Here is a 24,063-nt window from a genome sequence, read left to right on the forward strand (position 1 = left end):
AATTTACAGTAAATAAAGGTTTTGTTAGTGCTTCTTATGTGTAGTCATATCAATAATGACCTTTCATTCGTTTACCGGGGCAACAGGCGTACTGGCCAAGATGTTTTAATTTTACTCATGTAGCGCGTAGCGAGGCGTACTCACTTCAAAATTAAAGACAAATATTTGTAGGATTTCAATGAAACTTGATCGATATGTTCTCAGTACTCGTCTGCTTCAACATTATTCTTATCCAACACTGATTCGTAGAGTACAAACATCACGCAAAACGAGTACAAATGTCACGCGATATTTGTACTTGTCTCATTTCCCCGACCAAAAGATTAAAAACCTTGGCAAGTCATGTGTGACCTAGGCTCCCGCAGTGCTATCAGAATGGAATTTTCAAAAGGAACAGCATCTTTTCATTCCGTTTACGTGTTGAAATAACTGTAACGTTCCATTTGTCGAAAAATTCTCACCGAAAATTCCATGTAAATGGAAAGCGCTCATTGATTTTCGATTTCAGTAGTACGTTCTCAGTACGCTCAGTCTGCTTCAATATTATTCTGTCATTATTATTAATGTCACGCAACTCTGGGTAACGTTGGTTTTGGCCGGGTCTTCGTTTTCGTATATACGGGTCTTCGTTTTCGTACAGGTCTTCGTTTTCGTACGGGTCATCGTTTTCGTATGGGTCTTAGTTTTCGTACGGGTCTTAGTTTTCGTATGGGTCTTCGTTTTCGTACGGGTCTTAGTTTTCGTATGGGTCTTAGTTTTCGTACGGGTCTTAGTTTTCGTACGGGTCTTAGTTTTCGTATGGGTCTTAGGTCTTAGGTCTTCGTTTTCGGGGTCTTCGTTTTCGTTACTACCGTATTTTATTTGTAGACACTGTTTTTTGATTGTCGCAAGAATACCCATTCTCTGGTGCAAATATAAGGCGCTTTTACGCCTTTCTTAAATTGACTTTAGGGCCAAGTGTAATCGAGTGTAATTGAAGTACAGTGTTTGACCTGGGCCGTAAAAGGATAACAGTATGAGCATGAGAAGTTGAAAATTGCCGTAATTATAACCTTACGATCGCAAACCAAAGGTAATTGAGAGGCCTGGACTCTTACCTGCATCAAGGGGAAACAGATTTTTCCAGTAGAAGATAGTTTCAAGGCAGTAGCACACTTTAAAAAGTCAATATTTTATTTCCTTTCAACTAAAAAAATAATTTATATTTACTTACATTCGCTCTTACCGTGTTATAATGAAAGAAATCAGTTCAATCTGTTGAGTAAAAACGTTGTACTGTAGTGGTGGATTTTCTGTTTTATGGGTTGATTCCTGGAACTTTATTGCAGCATGTGCTTAACATCATTGCTTTTCGCATCATTACAAACTGCTCCTACACACATGTCCTATATAAAACCAGGATTTGAAGGAAATGTTTTAAGTTTTTTCGTTTCAAATAACTCAATTAAAAAGAAAGGACCAAAAAAGTTATTCGTTTTGCTTTCCGGGCGGCGGAAAGACATCATAATCCTACAACTTATCATAATCAAGGAAGGGGATGGAGCAGGGGTTTAGAAAATAAAGAAAATGAACGGGTCTTAGTTTTCGGGTCTTAGGTCTTCGTTTTCGGGGGTCTTAGTTTTCGCTACAACCATGGGATATGTGTCCTAACAAAGCTTCAGTTGAGGGGTGACACAGGAGTTTTCTGCTCCTGGCCAGATATCTTCTGCAATTGGTTAGCTCAATTGGTAGAGAGCTAGCGCTCTACCAATTGAGCTAACCGCCGCCTGGTTAGCTCAATTGGTAGAGCGCCGGACTGCCGTGCGGGAGGTTGTGGGTTCGAACCCCAGACCGGACCAACACTCAGGGTCTTAAAATAACTGAGGAGAATGTGCTGCCTTTGTAATTACATGGGTTAGACATTCTTGTCTTCTCGGAAAAGGACGATAAACCGTAGGTCCCGTCTCCTGTATCTTCAGTCTTATATCAGGGGACGTTAAAGAACCCACACACTATTCGCAAAGAGTAGGGCACAAAGCTCCTGGTGTTGTGGTCTGGTGTGTAAAGCGCATTTGAACGTATGGAAAATGCGCTATATAAATGCATTATATTAACATTATCATTAATTGGGTGACAAACTCGTCATTCAAGCCTTCGTCAAGCATTGCTAAACGTTGTTCTCTGTAAGATGGCTGGGAATAATTTTGATTGCTGTCTCTCGGCTAGTTAAAAGCTGGATGTGTAGAATAAAGTGGCTGGTGGTGCTGTGGAGTTTCTTCTTTCTGGGCAGCTAGTTTGTAGGTGACCAACCCGACCCCAACTAAAACACACAGGGTGTCCATCACGTGGTTCAGTGTGTGGAGCTTGATAACGTCTAGCTAACTGGCAGATTCTAGCATCTGTCTGGCAGCTTAGTTTTTTAAGCATCTCTTTTAATTGCTGTATTTTTTTCTCATTCTTCTTGTGTTGTTGGTGTTTTCACTAAAGGTATCATTCAGTGCAGTGATTGCTGCTGGCCCTGGCTTGGGGCATTAACAAAACCCTGATCGGATCGGACCGGATAGGATCAGATCGGATTATCAAAACTCGGATCAGATCCGACCCGATTGACAAAACCCGGATCGGGTCCAAAAAAAGTCGGATCACCGTAAATTCCCGCCAAAATCGTCACATGATACCTCAAATTGAGGATGGCGAAAAAGGAAGTAAGTGGATGATCGCTGTGTGCTAATATAAAATGAGACATGCCAACACGACTACCGCTGGTTGCTGAATCAGCCTTCAGTCTGTTAACGGAGGATTTAATTATCGCTCTCTTGAGCCATTTCGGTCATGACCTTTATGCCATTGTTTGCTAACTCTATGGCATATTCGTTAGGTTTATTGGCTCTTGTTTGTTGAGAGATTCTTAATAGCCTTTAAAGGAATATTGTAGTATATATTGTGTATCGGTTCAGTGGATTTCTGAAGTGGCGGTTAGTTCGTGTGATAACATTCCGTTACCACGTACGGTTGCGAGGATTTAAGATTCGGGTCTTTTAAGGCTACTGCAGTCTCTAAGCATTGCGAGCGATGGTATCTTTGTTTTTAAGCTCCCCTTAGTTTGAGTGGCTGTGATTTGTGCTCTGGGAGCTATAAAACTTTACCTCCATTATTTTTTATCTGTTTTGTTTTGTTACTTGCATCCAACAAATAAATTCTATGGCAGTTTGATCACTGCATTTGAAGTCTCTAGGATGCTGCAATGATGTCTCCAGCTGGCAAATGTTTCATCTTAAGCAAGACTCAAGTTTCGGTCCTTCAGTGGACCTCATCAGTTGCTCCTATGTTAAAGTCTAATCGAATGATTTGAAATCAATCGATTTGCTGTTTTTGTACTTGTCTGCAGGATCGAAAATTCAAAGGTAAATATTAAGTTTAATCGAAGGCTTCGAGGGCTGTAAGAAGGTGGGACAATTAGGTGTCGTATTTATTTATGAAGATAAGTCTTGAATGCGAAACACAACAACAGTGAGAGAAATCACAGCAATCGTCGCACTTTTCTTGTTCATTTCCCCACTTCAATCTTTACCTTACACTCTAGGAACGAAAATTTCAGCAGGGTCAACACACAGAAAACATCCACTTACTTCCTTCTTTTGAGGTATTATGTGACGATTTTGGCGGGAATTTATTTACGGTGATCCGATTTTTTTGGATCCGATCCGGATTTTGTCAATCCGGTTGGATCAGATCCGAGTTTTGATAATCCGGTCCGGTCCGATCCGGTCCGGTCTGATCCAATCGGATCCGGGTTTTGTTAACGCCCCATGGCCTGCTTGTTGGTGCCCTGAATATATTTACATCTATTGGATTCCCAGTGACTGGTTGATTGAGATCTTGCTTCATGCTAAGAAGGCTGTCTTGTAGTTGTCTCTGTCTCATCTCTTTGAGTAGTATGCGTTCTCTGCAGAGTAGGCTGCTATGCCTGTATCTTGTCGGCTTGTGGCTGTGTTTTCGGCCTTTTTTATCAGTTCACCAAGCTAAGAGGGATTGTGTCTGCTGTTCTCCTTCTAGCTTTACATTTGATCCACTGATCAGGGCATCAAATTAAATGAAAACTCTGTTCTCTTTCTTGACAGCCTTCTGGGTTAATAATTTAGCAATTAATTTGTTGGTTGTGGTACAAGAGGTGGTAGGTTGAGGAACCCGTGAAATGGACTCTGCAAATCTTGCTGTTTGTGACCATAACCATGATCCTTGCTTGAGTAATGTTCCATCATTATTCGCTTCCTTGAGCATCGCTTTCTCCTCTGTGGTCAAATCTTTATAGAACTCTTTTGCCCGTCTGGCTAACTGGAGCACCAATTTGTTAGCGCGCTTTTGCTGTCCAATTAAGGTAATGCATCATCATTTCAAGCGATTCTCAAAAACTTTGAACCATCCAAACCACAACATGGTTGAATCTTTATAGTTTCCGGAACTACTATCGACATTTGTTGTTGCTGTCCCTTCCTTTCTTATCTTATCTCATTTTTTATATGTAACTTTCTTGTGGGTTGCGGGAGTGGTCTTCACGTACTTTGGAACAGACTTCTTGCTTGTATTCATCTTCCTTTTCCTCTCTGTCCTTGAAAATTTCTCACTCACTGTTTTTGTTTTCTGTAATCTACGCGTCTTGTCATTTGCTGGTGAATGCTCGTTTGTTAACTAATTATTGGGTTGCTTTGGTCAGTGAAGCTTGTTTCTTGCTGTTGGTTTGGTCTGTTTAGTTCTTTTTCATTGAACTGCTCAGCTTCTCAAGCAATGGGTGGACCGCTCTGAAATCGTCTGGAGTCAATTGGCAAAAATCTTCTAATGAACTGCTCATGCCCTTCAAGCAAAACACAGGGGAATCGCTGAACTGGCGAATTTGGTTGAACTATTGACTGTTCTTCGTTTTGCAGGCCCAGGCTGATATCTATTGCTTTTCGGTTGGCTCTGTTGGCTGGACCTGGACTGGAAAAAGGTGTGGATCTCTGTCAGGAGTCCTCAAGTTGTAATTTACTGCGATAGACTTTGGGTGTTGAACTAAAGTGGTCACCGTAGCTTAAAGCAAATGGCTGTTCCTTTGAAAGTTCACAATTCTCTCTTCGAATAAATCGCACTCAATGCTTGTGTTGGCCTTAGGAACTCCAGAAGAGCACCATGGATAAGGAAAGTTAGTAACCCATGAAGCCGAAAACATTTGGTTTTCAAGTGAGCATATACGCACCTAGAGAGGGAGGGGAGTCACAAAGCAACCTGAACAGGGGGAGAAGAATGTCATTTCGGCTTGAATCTTTGATATTGGACATCCATGTTATGGTCAATTGACAGCTGTCAAAGCAAGGTATCTGCTGACCAGTATCACATGACCATATGCGGACTCAGGTGTACAGCTTATCGAGGTTATGTGTTTCTTTGAAGCTCACCACTGACCAGGTTATTGTTTTACGTTGTATTGTGCGCTCAAACCTTTTTTATCTAAGGTAATGACTGAATTTTGTTAGCACAATTTCTGCAATTGGAGTTGACGATTTATTTTCGCTTTGGATCTTTCTTAAGTTGTATACGTTTAATAACATCAATAACTGTATTTGCAATGAAAGTATTTTCACAACATTTTAAGAACCAAAAAGAAAACAAATCTTTCATGTTACATATGTTTTAGACAAAAACAGAAGTATCATGTTACATACGTTTGCACAGAAGGGGAAAGTATCTCGGTTTCTGTTTCAATCTCCTACTGAAATCCAAACTAATGAAAATTACAATAACAGGGACTTGTTTGGAAATTTCGTATCAAAGCCTAACGCTGTGTGCTTTTAGAAGTGGTAGGGTTCTTTTAGTTTCCTTGTAGAATCCGTGGCTTTGGAAAAACCACAAATTAGACTTTGTTGATCACAGCGGTCAAAGAGGAAAACAAAAGTATCATGTTACATATGTTTGCACGAAAAGTAAAAATATCCAGTTTGCTGCGGCTGTTAGGCATTGATTTTTGTCATTATGCACCTATTCTGGGTTTTTATTCTACAGTAATGGTGAATCTTGATCAGATTTCTCATATCACCTGGAGCTACCTGGCAGGTTTTTGGGAAGGGATATTAATCAACAAAGGTTTACAATATATATATATATATATATATATATATATATATATCTTCATTAGAATGTTTTGAGGGCTTCCTCTCTGTTATGAATGAACAAGCTGGATACCTCAAACTTTAACATCCAGTATTGATGATGTCTTCAACTGAATACCGTATTTATTTGATTAAACGCCCAACCTCGAATAAGTGCCCACCTCGAATAAGCGCCCACCTTGAAGGTAGGAAAAGTTAATAAACAACACCCAACCTCGAATAAGCGCCCACCCCACTCCACAAGAAACTAAAGTGCGCAAGAGGAGTATTGATTATTGAAATTGATTAAGTACTACTAAGAAAACTTCCCCCATGACCGAGTTTTCTTATATCTTACAGAAACTTTCAGTGAACAGTTAAAATTCTGCTTTGGTACATCTTCACGTTTTGTTATAATTCATTGTTTTGTTACAAAAATAAACTTACTTTTTGTTGAAAATCGCGAATATTGAATAAGCGCCCAGCCTCAAATAAGCGCCCACTCTCAAGGTCCAAAAAGTTAATAAGCGCCCTGGGCGCTTCATCGAATAAATACAGTATGTGGCATTATTATATCTCTGAGATAGTACGCACGCTGTGATTGGTCAATTTTACGGGCCATATTCTGCAGTACGGCCCGCAAAAATTGACTGCCGAGAGTTCTCCTGAGGAAGTACGCCTTTGCAAGTTGAAATGTCTCGCGAAGAAGATTTTCAAAACTTCCTACAACGTTCGCAGGCAGAGAGAAAAAGCGAGGAGCAAAGACGAAACAAAGAAGGTCTACCGAACTTTAAACTCAATTTTTGTGATCTGTTGGAAGGAGAAAACTTCCCTGATGTGGCGGACTTAGAGCAACCCGAGCAGGATTCAAGTCAAGAACTTGAAAGTTTCATCAGTGCCGAGAAATCTGCAAACACGGTCAAGAAGACGAAAAGTGAATGGAAACAGTTCGAAAATTATTGTCAAGAGCAGCCTGATGGAACATTTCATGTAGAAACCGTACCTGCTGACGTCCTTGATAAACTCCTCGGAAAGTTTTTCAAAGATGTACGCAAACGCAATGGAGCCGAGTACGAACCAGACAGCATTTCAAGTTTTCAACTAAGCATTCATCGCCACCTTAAAGAGCTAAAGTTCCCTTTTAACATCCTACAAGGTAAGAGTTTTCAGCCAGAATGCCGTCGCTCTTTGCTTTGGCAAACATTGGATCTATTTCCAATTGTGTTTTTAATATTCAGCAACCCCGGGAGCAACCCGTGCCAAGTCATTTTTATGAATCAGCTGCATCTATAAGCTAGCACCTCTAGGGAAGACACAACTTAGCATTACATGGACGGTGATATCCGAGGCTTTTTTTTAAGTAGTTCCTTCAAACTTTATACATGTTTTCTCGTTTAGTATTTTCTAGAAACACTGCCATAAGTTTTCGAAAGTTTGATAAGCTAAAACATGTTGTCAATCGCGGCACTTTCGTTGCCAAGCAAAGAACTTTAGAAGTTATTCCAAAGGAAACTTGCACTATATCTAGTTTTCACTGAAATTACTGTAAAACTAATTGCAGAAATAAAGTAGTGAAGGTTGGATTCAAATTATGTTTATATGTTTATTAATCGAGCTATTAAACTGCCGAATTGTTTACGAAAGCCAATGAAATTCACTTGTCCTTTCGCCTTTGACGTACGTCAGTCAAACGAGGCCGCTTCCCGCATGCTTGACTTGAAATGTTTTCTTTTCTCCAGACGCGCCCGAGCGCGCGGGCCATAAATCGACGGGAAAAAACTTGGTCCGGCCGTATTTTACAGTACGGACCTCGAACTCGATTAATAAGAGGTATAAAGTTAAAGAAGCAGGAAACATGTTCATGTAAATGTTTGTTTGTCCAGTTCAGATAATCAGTGGCCTAGATGGCAAATGTAAGATCCAGATGTTTCTGCTATTATCTGGCCTCTCAATTCTGGGCTCTGTCACATTTCAAGGAATCTCTGAAGAGACCTACATGAAATACTTGCAGTGACTTCTTTATTAATCACCTTTAATATCCCATTTTCTTGACTTCATTTACTGAATGGTTTTTCAATTTTTATTTTTGTTGCATAATAGTGAAAATGATCTATATATAAACTACAAGATATCCGAATAAATCTCACAGAAGATCCTTTTTATTTCAAATACCACATTTTCAGCATTATATTTTAATCATTTCATAATGGCAAAACACAAATAACTATTGCAATAGAAACGAGGTTTTAGCATCTTTATTAAAACATGAATTATTGATGGGTTGCTCTGCAGTCCCAACCATTCAATCTACAAAACATCAATGAGATCTTTTTATTCACCTGTAAACTTCAAAGCCTTGATGAGCGGAGCATACAGGGGTGCTCTAACTGCTTCAATATAACCTACTTATCGACCAGTTAGCGACTTTCTATCTTACTGACACCACAAATACCCGCTTCTTTAAGTTCTTTATAAGTCCCACCCCTTGAATGAAACCAAACTAAGAACAACCTTCAATGAAGCCAAACTAAGAAAAACCCACTTTTTGAATCTGGTTTGTAACAAGAGGAAAATAATATCAATTATTCAGCAGCGTTTGTTCTTCTATATAACAACCCTGCCTAACAACACTTTGCACTTTTTTCTGCATAAGAGTATTATTTTTAACCTTGCAAAGCCAACAACGTTTTTAGGAGTAAACAAACAAAACAAAAAAACAAATTACCAACCAGAGGTATTCTTTAATCACACTTTACTTTTCCATTCACAAGTTAACATCTAGGGCTTTAAGATCACTTTGTTGTGAAATAAGGGACAATCATCATCTTTCCCGTCTTTCCTTTCACGGCACGTCTCTATCGGCCATCCTCTTCTTTGCTTGTAATTAGGTGCCCATGTTAAAAGTAGTAGTTTACTTTTTAGTGCAGAATGCACTATTGTGATGGTTGTGTGGGCTGTCGTCCGCTTAACCATTACGGCCCTAAAGCGCTAAGGTGTAAACTTTAATAGTCAATTAATTAATTAATATCAATTTATTAATTATTCCTTGTGGAGGGGGTGCGGGCAGGGAGCACCTGACCGTATGCCCTAGGTTAAACGTTGGGCACATCTACGTTACTTTTATAAGAAGATTTCGTGGGTATATAATAGGCCATTTCCGATATATTAAAATTCTAACTTGGCTTCAAGGCTTGGGGGAATAAAACAAAAGATATCACATTGAGGTTTAGGAATGAATAAATCATTTCTTTTGTTTTATTCCCCAGAGCCTTAATTGGAGCCAAGTTAGAATATTAATATATTGGAATTGGCCTATTGTTTTAGAAAACTCTTTGCTCTACTTGTGGTACTATTCTTTCTAGAGCAGAACAAAAAACTTTGCGTCAAATGCATGCGCAGATTAGTTTACGTTATATTCTCAGGAACATTGCATGTATCGCATATTTGCAGTAGGATTCCGGCAGACTCTGTGGCGCCAAGTGAAAACTGCAAATTGATTAAATTAGATTTTAAGACTTTCACAGCGCTTTCGTAATTAAGCATGCAAAAACTTTGACATAACCAGAAAATAAATATCCTATTTGAAACACTTTTTAAATACCTCTCGAAAGAGATGTTTTTTGATTTGTTTTGTTTTTTACTTTTTAAGAGACATCTTTCGAGCAATTTAAACCGCGACTTAATTAAATTAAGTAAAATAAATGGCGTTATTATTCGGAAAGCAAAACAACTGCCATCAATGTCGCCGTGAAAAAAACAAAAGTATCATATTTCAACATTTGCAAGGAAAACAAAAGTATCTTGTTACAAATCAACAATGTATCGTGTTACGGTTGCAACAAAGCAGAAGGGACATCCGGGAAAGAACAGGCAAATAAAAATGAACAACAAAACATCATTCTTTCAATTGATGGACTCCATTGCATTCTACACTGTCCTTTGAGTCCCTGTTTAAGAAATATAAAAAGCGAATAGGAATAAGATTTAACATTTAAAAAGACTGAGATGTATTACAACTACCGTAGTCACATTGGAAACATTGAGTTTAACTTTTATGTTCACATACATGTTCATGTATTTCTCTCAACTTATTAGATTGAAAGACTTAAAGACAATTTAACAAAGGAAATAGAGTTCAGAAATGATGCAGAGGTAAGCCACTTGTTGCAAAGAAAATGTTCATAAATTGTGTGCATTCAATTGTGCATGCATATGTAGTGTAAATATCACGACCTTTCGCAAACCATGTATACACACCTTTTTGTCATTTATTTATTTAATAGCTATTTAAAGTGAGTAGGTTCCTTTGTTAGAATATATAGTAAGTTAACATTGCTAAGCCTGGATGTTCGGAACCTGATTAATAGAACCCATGATTGAGTCTAATCAGGGAAAATTCAGTTCCTAGGTTTGTGTTAATAACACTGTTGTGCAAAAATGTTGGTCAGTCAGTTGATTTCACAATGGATGATAGATTATGGTCAGTTACATCACAAAACTTAAATGTAACATTGTCATGACATGACATGAAAATGGATTTTGCAATGCAAGTTTACAAATGCAAACATGGAATAAAACAAAGTATGGAAAGTTACTGCTGAGGTAGTAAAATGCCATTGGATGGAAAATGTTTCAGAAGAAACATCTTCCATCCTTAGTACTGGCCACATAGGTGAGTATGAAGTTCATATTTACCTCTATTTTCTTTTGTGAGCTTAAAATTACCATCTCTATTTTATTTCAGGACATCTTTAACATAAGAACCTTGTAAATGCCCTTGCTATCGTGATCGTAGTACACATGACTAGAGAGCCCTAACAGTGTTTGCGAGGTCATGGGTTCAATTCCCGAAATGCATATACACTGTAATGAACCCCCTTTTTGTCTTTTAATTCAAAATTTAAGTTTCCTTTAATAAGGTAAACACCCAACAGGTAAAGTTTGAATTTAAATCTTTGTTCGAACAGTTATTTTTCAGTTGAATTGCCCAGTCACTCTAAAACGGAGACCTCGAGCAGACTGCAGACTGTGCAGACTGAGCAGACTGAGTTCTTACACTGGTTCTCAAAATGAATTTCGACTTGATCGAATTTTTCGGTTCTAGTGATAAAAAGTGACCCTCTGTAGAAAAACAAGGCTCATGAAACACTTTAATTTCTGCAAACCCGGGTTTCAAACCCCCGCAAACTAGGTTTGCAGAGAGTTTCTAAAGGGTTTGCAAAGGGTTCCGAAGCGTTTGAAAGCGTTTCAAAAGGGTTTGAGAAGGGTTTATTGCAAAGAGTTTGCAACAGGTTTTTGAAATGCCTGCAAAGCGGTTAAAAGCGGGCAGTGCTATCGAGTGTTTAATAATGGTAATAATAATTTATTTCTTGCGCATTACAATAAAAAATCTCAATGCCCTTACAAGAAATATATAATTGTACGCACTTTAAAATCAAAACCTAATAGAACTCCATTATTTCTAACCGTCAGGGGAAACAAAAAAAAATTTGAAATAGCTGGAATTCAAAATAGCCAATACAGGTAAAAAAAAATGTAGGGCAAATCCAAGGGTAATAGGTTTTAGCAGTAACGCAATACGAAGAGTCTGGAGGCGCGGTGGCCTAATGGTTAGCGCGCTCAACTCCGAGTCGAACGGCCCGGGTTCGAGGCCTGGCCGGGGCGCTGCGTTGTGTTCTTGGGCAAGACACTTTACTCTCACAGTGCCTCTCTCCACCCAGGTGTATAAATGGGTACCGGCGAATTTACTGCTGGGGGGGAACCCTGCGATGGACTAGCATCCCATCCAGGGGGGAGTAGCAATACTCCTAGTCGCTTAATGCTACGGAAACCGGGATAAGCTCCGGCTGTATGAGCCTCATGGCTCGGACACAGACTTTACTTTTTTACAATACGAAGAGTCAGTGCGGGGTGTTGTGTCACGTTGGTTTTTGCCATGATTTCTTTTGAAAAACGCAGTAACATGTGCATAGAATAATCTAACTTCGATTTTTGTGTGCCGCGTTATTTTTTATGCCGGAGTTGATGGCGTTATTCGGAAGGTTTCAAATTACTTTTGACATATGCAAATTTTGCCCACTTTTCTTGGCGCCCCTGTAAAAGCTTAAATTATTAATTTGTTTTCCTTCTCTTTAGCTGTAATTACAACTGATGCCATTATTTGTGTTATTAATAAATACGAGTTTCATTCAAGAAGTATTTAGGTTTTTAGACTTTTAATGTCAAATGCTAAATATACCTATACGGCGCGGAAGGGTATATGTTATTTGCTGGCTGGGAGGTCCATATTGGGAAAAACTGTACCCGAGGTCTAGAGAGTACGGCAGAGGGCCGTGCTCAAGACCAAGGGTACAGTTTTTGTGATGAATAACCAAGGCAGTTTAAGTCATAGATGGAGTCTAAAATCTGATGAGGTTGACCGCAATGGCGTGAAAATCATTGTGAAATGCACAAAACAACGGCAAACTACGAACGGTAAACTGCTACAACTCGATTTTGTTGAGTGAGAAATTGAATACTCGCCTTTTGAAGAACTTCAAGGTCTTTCAAATTTACAACGGTTGGTAAACAGCTATTTCGAGTTTGGAGAGCAAAACTTTCATGTGTTAATAGTTGGACTAATTAAAGGTGCAAAATGATTTCGCGCCGTGAGCGGTCCTTACGCGGGGTCTGGATGGGAAAATCTGGACCGCTGGAGCATATGCAATTAGCCAATCAGATTCAAAGATTGAGGATTCCGGACCGCTCAGGTGCTTTAGAAAAAAATAAAACAAGTTATACCATAACCGAGAGAATTCTCGCGCGCTGATTGGTCCAAAGGTATAGTCGATGAGAGTATAGACCAGAAAGTGAGCGATCACGCCACGCACACGCGCGGAAGATGTGTAGTTTGGTCTCATGAATGAAGAAATTTTTTGTGATTTGAAACTTTGAATCAAGTACGCATTTGTTTTCGGAATTAGGATTGGACTTCTAGTTAGGTGAGTTGTCGAAAGAAAATTGACAGGTTTGAATTTTTGGTCGAGAAGAACGGTGAGCGAACGGAGGGGACTGTCGATGTTTAGTGAACAAGCCAACAAGACCAGAAAGAAAATATCTCCCCGATAGGCACACACTAAAGAGAGGAGGTATTGTATTTGAATTCTTGATCTTCTTTCGTATATTGTCGTTACATGTCGGACCGGACCGCCGGCAAGTCTCACGGTAAGGAGGAAATGTTGTGACACCCCAGCCCCGACCAGTGGCCGTCCACTGAGTTTGAACGTGTCATTTCTATGGTCTATAAGAGTGTAGACCATAGAAAAATGTGGTCGATTTGTTAATTATTCTCACGTGTGAAGATATGATTTTTTCGCGCGAAAGATTTCTTGGTATTTCATTGATGTTTTTATAATAAAACTCATTCATTTCAAACTAGACGGCGCAACACTAATTTATCGCTGCGCGATTTTGAGTGATTTTAAATTTGTGGTCACCCTAAAACGCTGACCGTGCAGTAATAAAGAGGTTCAGTTTATATGAATTTGCTCTTTGGAGCCGAGATTTAGTGTCTGATGTCTGTATTAGAGAGTGTCCGTATTATAGAGTTTATTTCTTAAGAAAATATGTAAGAATTTTGTTGGTACATCGGAGATTGTCTGTAATAGAGAGCTGTCCAAAAGGAGAGGTTCGACTGTATTTCAACAACTATTTTTTCACTAAAACCGAAAAATTCCGAGTCGAAAGTAATTTTGAGAACCAGTGTTGCGCGAATCAGATTTCCCATCAAAAAAACTAATACCAAAGGGTACCTATCTTCCGAGTTAGGAACCAGGTTGGGAACCAAATTTTTCTGAAGACTTTCAACGTTTTTCCAAGTTGACCAGAAGACTCTGAGGACTAAGGATGGACCGATATTCGATACCAAATATTCGATACACCGATATTTTGAAAAGTTTCGATACTTTCAAAAAAATATTGGATAAAGTGGACACTGAGCAAGGAAAAGTTTGTGAAGTGTTTGGATTTGAAAAGTCAAGTCAGCATCACATTAACGCTTGAAAGTACTAATTGTTTCAGATGAAGAAGACGTCTCGGTGAATCTTCGACTTGAATATTGTGGTCATCATTTTGCCGCTCGTATAATTGAATGTACATGTACCATATTTTCTTGATTAAACGCCGGCCCCCGAATAAACGCCAGGTCTCCAAGCTGTATTTGAAAATAAACCCCTTAAACAATATAAAGGTTTAACATGCTTTAAAAATAATGTCTAAATATATTGCTGACAAAAACATAGGGCTTGAACAAACTCCAAGTTTGAAATAAACGCCGGGGGCGTTTAAACGAGAAAATACGGTATTGTCACTGATCGAAGTGCAATAGCGCTAAATAACGACACACTGGACACCGAGTAAAGAAATATTGAAAGCAGCGGCTATTCTGCTGTGCATGGATCACCAGAATTCTAAAGCATCTTGGATATTTAAATAGGTGAGATAAGATTCTTCGTTACGAACATTCGCTCTTGTTGAAACACTTCAGTACTTGTTTATAATTTTGTTGTTATGGTTTGTTTTATTGCATACTGTCGCTGAGGATCGTAGGAAAAGTCATAAAATCGATTGTGAATTTTGAATTTCAATCCTTGGAAAATCAAAGATCTCTTCCAGATACCGACTATTTTGCATGAAGTATGAGTAGAAAGTTTATCCTGGGCATGTTGTTCGAACATATCATGGAAGAATTCAAACGTCTTTTAAAGAATTTTAACTAATAGTTTCTTGGTAGTTCAGTTCAAGCATTGTTTTTTATCTTCGTGGAGGAAATGCTGTATTTGTCAGTCGCGGCGCCTGGGCACTTTGCGACTAATATTCTGTGGCTTGGTTAAAAATAGTAAACTTTGTCATTTGCCTTTTATCGAAATACTGATATCTACCAACGACATAAAATTGAAATGCCTTTCCCCATAGCTACTGTCTTGGTCCCACACTCCTGCTATCTCCTCGACAAATGGCTAAATGAAGTTTCTCTTTTGTCACCATAACTTTGCTTCAAACAGACGTGTTCTCACACCAGTTTATAACAAACAGATAAGATTAAACTTAACACACAAAACATGTGCTTCATTTACTGACCATATTCCTATTCGAGTTGCTTTTTCATTAATGCAGATAATGCATGATTCATTTCGCTGCTTTCAAGCGTGGAGAGTTGTTACTTTTGTAACATACCGGCTTTTGCGAGTTTCAAGTCAAATAATCTGTGTTGTTTGTTCTTTGATAATAACTGAGTTACAATTGCTTTTTACTTATACATTTTAGGACGAAATAGAGACTCTAAAAGCGCAAGTAGCTTCATACCAGGTATTAAATGCTGATGTTGTTGATAATTGGTAATTATTACAAAATTAAAGATGTTGATACGAAAGTGGTGAACATGTACAATACCTTTGTTTCCTGGGGGGTGATTGCAAAATGCGTAGGAAACAGAGGAGGAATCTGGAATCAAGGATTTGTTTTCAATGACCATTGTAACACTTAACAACTTTATTATAAATTTATTTTCATATTACATTGCATTACCAATTACACTGATTAAAAATAACAATGACATTAATAAATTACTCTAAATACAGTAAAAACCCGCATATAAGAACCTAAAATTTCATTTTTAAGCACCCTTCACATAAGAACCATTTTAGGCTGGATTCTAAAACAGGTTCTTATTTTCAAAAAAGAAAAAATAATCTTCTCAAAAATATAGAATTAAAAAATCTTCTCAAAAATATATTTATAACACAGTCTGTACACATCATAGTTACAGCATAGTTACAAGATTTATTGGGAATTATAGTGAAGGTTACAGTATAGTTTTGATTTTAACAGAATCAGATTAAAATAGTATAGTATTTTGCTTACCGAAGCCTCTAAGAATACTGTTATTAGACATTAAAGAGCAGATCATTTAAAAATTCTACTTTATTTCTTGAACAAAGGTTAAGAACCTAATTTAGAACCTAGCTAGTAAGCCTAATTTTACACTAAATACTATTTATATAAGAACCTGTTTAGGCTAACTTGAAAAAACCTAGGTTCTTATACGCGGGTTTTTACTGTACAGTACAAGAATCATCACTAAGCCTGTGTTCATTGAAGGGTTTGATGTAGAATTATTGCGGAGCCTGTTCATAAATATTTCACACATACACTTTTCATCAATGCATACTGATGAGCACAACATGTTCCCATTTCACTGTATTTACATCATTTCGTTTTGTAAGACTATAGTCTTACAAAAAGTCTTACTTGTTCAGATTCTCACTTTTCTCTAATTTTTCAGGATATTAACACAGATGATTTTAACTCCAGTGAAAATGATGAAGACATTGATTTACCAGGTAAATCCCTTTTTTGTCCCATGTCAATAGACCAAACATGACCAAAAACTAAACCCAGAATACTGAGGGAGCCCAAGATATGACATTTAGAAGCCATCCATAACAACCATTTTGTAGTTAAGGTCATCCCCTTAATTTGGGCTGCAGAGTCTAAATCTGTCTATAAGTTAGCTGTGGACGTTTTAATTTTTGATATCTTTGACAGTCATCAACCCAAAAAGTCCCCAGCAAGCAATAAAAAGACGCGGAAAGAGATCAGTTTAGGGCTTTTGATCTTTCTTCTGTTCATAACAGTCACAACAAATATTTAAAACAAGAAAGCTGTGATTCAACTATGAGAGTATTGAGCTTTACATCAAGTGCACTGTCATTGCAATGTGTTTCCTATTGAAATCAAGACAATTTGGGATTGAATCCAATTTTATTCAAAGCACTTGAGAAAAATATATTTCTGTATAGCTTTACAATGTGGTGTGTGTGTGGTCACAGGTCACCAAATTGTAAAATACTATGTGAGATATGTTAGTTTCCAGTACCTGAGATTACTTAACTGTACGTATTTAAGCAGCGTAAGCTTCAGGTTATAATAATGCATGTTAATAAATAAAGTAAAAATATTTTCGTATTGCTTGGGGTGTTTCAAACAGGCTTTTACCAGAACATAACTAACATTTTCAATCAGCTAAAGTTGCAGCAGTCTTTTCTTAGCACTAACTATTGATCTAAAATTAAGCTTGGTCTGATGTATTTTTAGGGAAATCAATATTTTCGTGACAATTATAAACAAACTCTCCAAATCAGTTAAACATAAATATTGAGTGATCCAGATTTAATCAAAGAATCTAATATCCATTCAAATCATAGCAAAAAACAGGATGGTTGTCACCTGAACCTAGTTTAATTGCCTATCCACCCCAAGTCTCCTATTGCTTATTGGTAGAGCATATTTACTCCTGTTATAACTGGAAATTTCATCAGTGTGCGATGTACGCGCATTGAAATCATACTTTCACATGCATGTATCCTTCCCATTTTCCTGCCAATTCAATCCATTTCAAAGTCAAACCGAGACTATACTGTCTCACTTCCTTGCAGTTCTCCCAGGGCTCGAGACTAACTTTTTTGCTAACTACCGTAGTGGCTAGTGACAGCTTTGATTTCACTAGCCAAAACCAATTTTCTACTAGCCAGAACTTTCAAGCATGGTTTTCAATTTTATTTTCTCAAGCCACCTGAGACAAAAGCCAATAAAAAATCAGACCAAATCGGTTTTCCTCACTTTTTTGCTCCTACCCACCGCAGAATAATATCGGATATCCATTGGAAGTCCGCATCTTACATGTATACAGGAAAGCTTTTTTGAATCGTTCATGTACTCTACCTCTCTTTTCTTGTTATTCATGCAAACTTTTCAATCACTAATTAACGTTACAACCTACATGTACATTATGCTCGATTTCCCATGCTGGCTAATAGACCTAATAAGCAGAAACAGTTTTTTTTTTCACTTGTCACTTTCATTACTGGAAAGTCCAAAACAAGTTACATGTACTGTTTGTTCGCTTTTCAGAACCCTAAGCTTGTACTTGTTAGCTCTGTTCTCTCACAGTCGTTTATAATTTGTGGTTTCTTTTCACAAAAATGCTTGAAATTTGCACTAGCCATATTGGCTAGTAAAAGCCCAAAATCTACTAGCCAAAACAGCATTTCTAGTAGCCTTTGGCTAGTTGGCTGCCGTTAGTCTCGAGCCCTGTCTCCTCTTTCATTTTTCTCCAAAATTTGTGAGGATAAGGGAGCAGAACAAGATGATAGTTGTGCGAAGGACCTGGAATGAAGAGACCAAACTGAGATAATATTTCTAACCCTTAAATCTCTTATAGGGAATATTAGTGGTTGAGACAGGGTGGAACACTAATACATCCTATTTCGGTTGCTCGTGAAATTGTAATTTCAATGCGTGCGCTTGACGTACTGATGATATTTTTAATTTCATTTCACGAACATCAGTATAAAGATGATGTTTTCTATGATAGGCAACCAATCTGACCAGTTAATGTCACTGCATGGTCAAGTCACAATGCTTAAACTTGAGAATGAAACACTCAAAGAGCAGCTTCAGGTATGTACATGTATACTTAATATTTGAAGCACTAAGCAAAATGAGGTCTTTAAACACCATATAAATCAAATTTGGCAAATTACAAACATCTTTCAAACTAGTTGTCTTAAATGCACCCTGTCTTTTACTAACTAGCTGTTATTTGTTGGTTTCATTCACCAGCATTCCCAAGTCAATGGAGATTTGTTAGATGCTCAGGTTGACATACCCACTATTCCTTTAACAGTTTATCAACAGCTCAAGGTAGTTACAATTTTTGGCAATATGTCAATGCACATGACAAAAATCAAACCAAAAAACGTGGCCACAAGTTTATTGGTTTTATTTTTGCCATATGTGATCCTCTTCGGGAAGCAGGTAAAAAGGTGATGACACGAGTACGCTTATTTGAAATGTTTTCACTTACCAACTGTGCGGCTCGTCTCTGTTGTCATGTCTGCGCCTTTTACAAAATGATTTAATTGTTTTGCATGGTTTCATGGTCGTGTATCATAACTTGATTCTTAGTCGGGTTTTAAACAGAGTTATAGGCTCCCACCGTGTTCACCTTGAAAAAAAATTTGCCGCGAGGCCCACGGTGTTCCAGCATTGTTGTCCTGTTGGTGTAGTGGTTAGCACAACCAAGTAGTATGCAGAGGGGACGTGGGTTAAAATCCTATTCAGGCATATTTTCTTTCAACCTGAATATTATACCAAAGGGTCTTGATAGCACAAGTGTTGTAATTATTTTAAAAGACACAAGAACACTTTTCAGTTTCCCGAACATGTTTCGATGTTTCAAACATCATCATCAGCCATAATGAATATAATCATAAGTTTTACAGAATGATCATTATTGCTGCCGCAGCGAGTGAGCCTGAAGCGAAAGAGGGTAGCAGCTCTCTAATCGGCAAAATATTAATTTTCCATTTACAAATTTTCGAGCAACTTTATACCACACTTCAGGTGGTTACAATATGCTAATTTATTGAAGGAACAATACAAGTTTCAGAGACACTAATACTTCATTTAGGTTTCTTTAATCTCGTTTCACATCTCGCAGGTAGGCAAGCCGCGAGATCTGGGAACGAGATTAAGGTTTCTTTACAGCCAATTTAATTGTACTTAATAATATTTAAATGAACAATGTAAATATCAAGACTTGGACGTTGCTTGTCTGAACAAATCATAGAAATCTTAGAGAAGCTAAGTACCTCACCTAGCTATTCAAATGAACATTCATTGGCAGATCACTTTACCAGTCCAGTTATAGATACTTTTTATCACAGAAAGTGGCGAACGAAAGGTTATAATACGAAGCAAGAATAACGATGAACCTAATCGTCTTTGTTTACCAAAATTATCTCTACATTTATAAAGCTGTATTCAACTGAGTTTGTCTTCTTGACATACTGGAAGCTGTTTGCTGTTTTGCATTTCGACAGATGCTGTATATGTTCAGTTTAACTTGTTTGAGGAATGCAGTGGACTTAAACTCAATTCTTCTAAAACAGAAGCTTTATGGTTGGGGAAGAACGCGCAAAATAAGGATACGCCATTTGAGTTTTTGTGGCCACAAAGGCCAATAGTAGCTTTAGGAACCGCTTTCTCATACAAGTTTAATTTGTGCGACCAAGCAAATTTTGCAAACAAGCTAATCAAAGTTAAAAAGTTATTAATTTATGGTCACAAAGGGATTTATCCCTGTATGGAAAAATAACAATAGCTAAAACGTTAGGTTTATCCAAACTCATTTCTTCTAGCGCTTGTCTGCACACCCCACCTTATGTTATTGACGCCGTTAACAAATTGATAGCAGACTTCGTTTGGAACGGCAAGAAACCGAAAATAAAAAGAGACACGCTTATCGGAGCAAAAGAAAAAGGAGGTTTAGATTTGCCAGAATATGAAATAATCACAAAATCATTACTATGTGCCTGGGTAAAAATAATGCAATATGGTGCAAATGAGGATTGGATGATAATTCCGTCCTGACTGTAGCTATGATCTAAGTCTTTTAGAACTAAAAAATATGCCACCTTTCTACATTGACATCTTAAAAACATGGGCAGAAGTTCATGATGTTAAATCCGCCCCTCTAGATAAACATGACATTAAGGAAGCCATTATTTGGAATAATAAATACATAACCATAGCAGGCAAATCTGTATACTGGGAAAACTGGCACGCTGCTGGAATTCTCAGAATCAAAGATTTATTAGAAGAAGACGGCAAATTCCTCTCATATGGTAATTTTCTTAGAAAATGTGGCCTTGCTACGCCATTTACCAACCTCTGGGGTTTAATAGCAGCAATACCATTAGGGTGGAAGCGTGAATTACAATCTACTAATGGTGGGAATCGACAAGAAGGAAAATCGACTTTTTCTCCTGGTCAAATACTCACCAGTAAAAGAGCTCGGAATATTCTTATTCAAAAGAAATTTAAAGAACCTTTAGCTAGTTCTAGGCTACAAAGGTTAAGTGTAAAAGAGACGAAGATCAGCGCAATTTATAAACTACCATTTAGAATAACACGGGAAACGAAACTAAGTATATTTCAGTTTAAGATAATTCATAATATTTTACCATGCAGAAACCTCCTATATAAAATGAATATATCGGATTCTCCCCTTTGCGAATTTTGTAACGAATTAGAAACACTGTCGCACATGCTAGTTAACTGCTCCCGTATACGCGACTTTTGGAATTCAGTCTTATTCCGGTGGAATAGTCAAAATAAAGACAATTACAATTAGGAATAATGTACAGCTATAATCCCGAAAGTTCTGGCTCCTATATCTTTAATTATTATATTCTACTTAGCAAAAGACATGTCTTTCTACAAAAATATGATCACAAATTACCTAATCTCCTTCTCTTTCTTGAGTTAGTAAAAGAAAAAATGTTTATTCAAAGATCAATCGCACATGCGAAAGGACAAAAAGAAAATTTTTTGAACTTATGGAAGCCTTTACTAACAATAATTTAGTTAACAATTTAGTTACAATAGTTACGTGTATCGCATTGTTACCTCTGTATTTTTTTTTTTCATTTATCTTTTGTATTTTTTTTTCGTGTATTGTCAAGTGTATTGTGCTGAAAAGTAAAAATTAAAAAAAAAAAAAAAAAATTTGTTCAGTTTTTGTGTTTTGCTGCAGCCGCAAGGGCTGCAAGCAAAACACATTGAGAGCTGAAGTTTGTGCCGTAAGGACCGTAAGGTGTAAGGTGTAAGTGCCGTAACAGAGGAGAAATCTGAACTACCGATGTCAATCAAATCCATGAACAAACAAAATCGAAACCAATGAACCGTAGCGCTGATCGCATTCGAAGTTACGGGCCAAAGTATTCGAACGCAAACCACGTTGGACACGTTGGAAAACAGAAAACCGATTTAAAAGTATATCGCATTGGGAAAGAAAACAAACTGTGGCGCGACCACTCCAGTTTTATGAGAAAATTATTCTGCAGTTTTCATCATTTACGAAAAGAGCGAAGACTTGGAACCTCGCCGAAGGTCATAAATATTTTCTCCAAAGGACCGGTTAGTGCACAGTTTGTAAACTTTCGCTTTGAAAATAAACTTACCCTCACCTTGTCTACACTGTCTACAGCATACTAGTACTGTATTAACTCTGAACTTCATATTTTAAAATAAAATGTATGAACGTGTAACTTGTCACGCAAAGACAGCTGGAAAGGAATATACCATGCTGGTAGGCTGCACCGCTAATTGTAGCTGTATTCGAGCTATATAAAAGACAGCTAGAAACGAATTAATACTAGTAACATCACAATGGGAAAGAAACTTATTCAGTGGTTCACACCGTCGAAAACAAAGAAATATTAAAGGAAGTTCTCATTCACCAGATTCACTGCATCAGATGCAACATTCGTCAGTTCGTGTTTAAATGCGTGGCGACCAGTTTGTTTACTAGTTATTAAAAAATAATACGGTCTTCATTTAATAAACAGTTCATCCTTAAATTTCAGCTTTTCTACGACTGACAGGTAGGTACTATAGTATAAGCCCCGCTAAAATAGCTGGAAAGGGAAAGTTTTTTTAAAAATGAATTTTTGACTGCCAGACGCGCTGGCGCCACATGTTTATTTTGTGAAGATTAATTAAACGCCGTGAAAAATAGAATTTGATGTCCAGCGAGCCACTGCATCTTCGGCTACGCAGTCCTCAGTGAATCCTCCAACTTCACAAATTTCTAAAACTTTAAGAAAACGAACTTTCGCAGAATCAAAAATTGGTCCTTATCGATCTTCCGATCTTGTTGTGAAGACACTGAAATTCGACGAGTGTTCATGCGTGAAGGGATGACTGACGAATGATAATAATTATTTGTAAACTTTCGCTTTCAAAATGAACTTTGCGTTACGTTCAACGCCGTCTTTCTGTTGTTGTACGCCGGTGCGCGTGCGATTATTTATAATTTCTGAATTTTGCATATTTAACTCAGGGTGACACAACAAGTTTGTTTAGAGTTAGTTGTTCCAGTGTTTAATTTGGGTGAAAGTGGTTAAAGAACCACTGTCTTGTCACTAATAAATATATCACATTGAGTTCTTATAAGGTCAATAGATTCTGTCTTTTTCGTTGTTGTTAAAACGCTACCATTGTGACAATGATTCCAAATACAACTAACGGTAACCAGTGAGATAACGCCACTAAAAGAATCACATTGAGTTCATTGAGATTTTTTTATAATGTTAAGAGTTACTGTTTTTTATCAAAGAGACAATCATGTCAGACATTACGTTAACTTACTAGTAATTAAATTATGTTTGCTGTCTTTGATTTCAACATAACATTGATCAGTAAAATTATCAGGATTGAATTAACACAAAGTGACTACAATATAGTGCAATTATTAACCTGCACACAAGTGACAGACAATAAAAGACGTTGGATTTCAATCTCGACTCACTTGTCTTTCATCAACATGTTCCCTAAGACTTTGCTCTAGCAGCAAAACACATGGACCCATTGGGGCCCTATTTTTTTACATATAGATTGATTGATCGTGATTCGTGCCCCGGATTGTATCCGGAACGTGGTAATTCCAAAGAATTTTGATTAGAATTAATTTCGAGGAGTTCTTTTATTTATTTGATCAGTGAATCGGTATCAGTGATCACAAATCTTCTTGGAAGTGATTCAAACGGTATTTCCTGCTTATATAGAGTAATAAATCAATGTTTGAAGGTAAAATTTGCTTACATTTCTTCATTTATATTTGCTATATAAAACGAGCTATAAATACCAGTACTCTACACTTGGATTAAGTGGCAACTTCTCGATCGACATAACATAAGAGATATCGGTATCTCGTTAATTTATGAGTTCCAAAACCAACTAAAGCGTTATGCAAGTTCATTGCCGAAACGTACAATTTGGAAAATGTTTGCAACAGAACAAGAGTTGAAAGATAGCTCTTTAAGGCAGTGATGACGACTTTTGATAAACGTTTATGGTA

At 37.5% G+C, this 24,063-nt stretch overlaps 1 protein-coding gene and 1 non-coding gene across 6 annotated transcripts in view; both read left to right on the forward strand.

The window, feature by feature from the left end:
• LOC144658572 (uncharacterized) overlaps window positions 1–24,063 on the forward strand; it is a 154,108-nt gene that overhangs the window by 111,951 nt on the left and 18,094 nt on the right. For all 5 annotated transcript variants that reach the window (XM_078519041.1, XM_078519033.1, XM_078519019.1 and 2 more), the window contains 5 exons: window positions 10,197–10,253; window positions 15,405–15,446; window positions 16,423–16,480; window positions 18,514–18,599; window positions 18,762–18,842. In XM_078519041.1, the coding sequence (XP_078375167.1) occupies window positions 10,197–10,253; window positions 15,405–15,446; window positions 16,423–16,480; window positions 18,514–18,599; window positions 18,762–18,842 (324 nt within the window). The remainder of the gene's footprint in view (window positions 1–10,196; window positions 10,254–15,404; window positions 15,447–16,422; window positions 16,481–18,513; window positions 18,600–18,761; window positions 18,843–24,063) is intronic.
• Window positions 1,765–1,837, forward strand: Trnag-gcc (transfer RNA glycine (anticodon GCC)). The gene has a single exon. It is a non-coding gene; the product is annotated as a tRNA-Gly (tRNA).

This window comes from Oculina patagonica, chromosome 1 (genome assembly GCF_052425735.1).
Source record: "Oculina patagonica isolate OP01 chromosome 1, crgOcupat, whole genome shotgun sequence".
Classification (NCBI taxonomy): Eukaryota; Metazoa; Cnidaria; class Anthozoa; order Scleractinia; family Oculinidae; genus Oculina; species Oculina patagonica.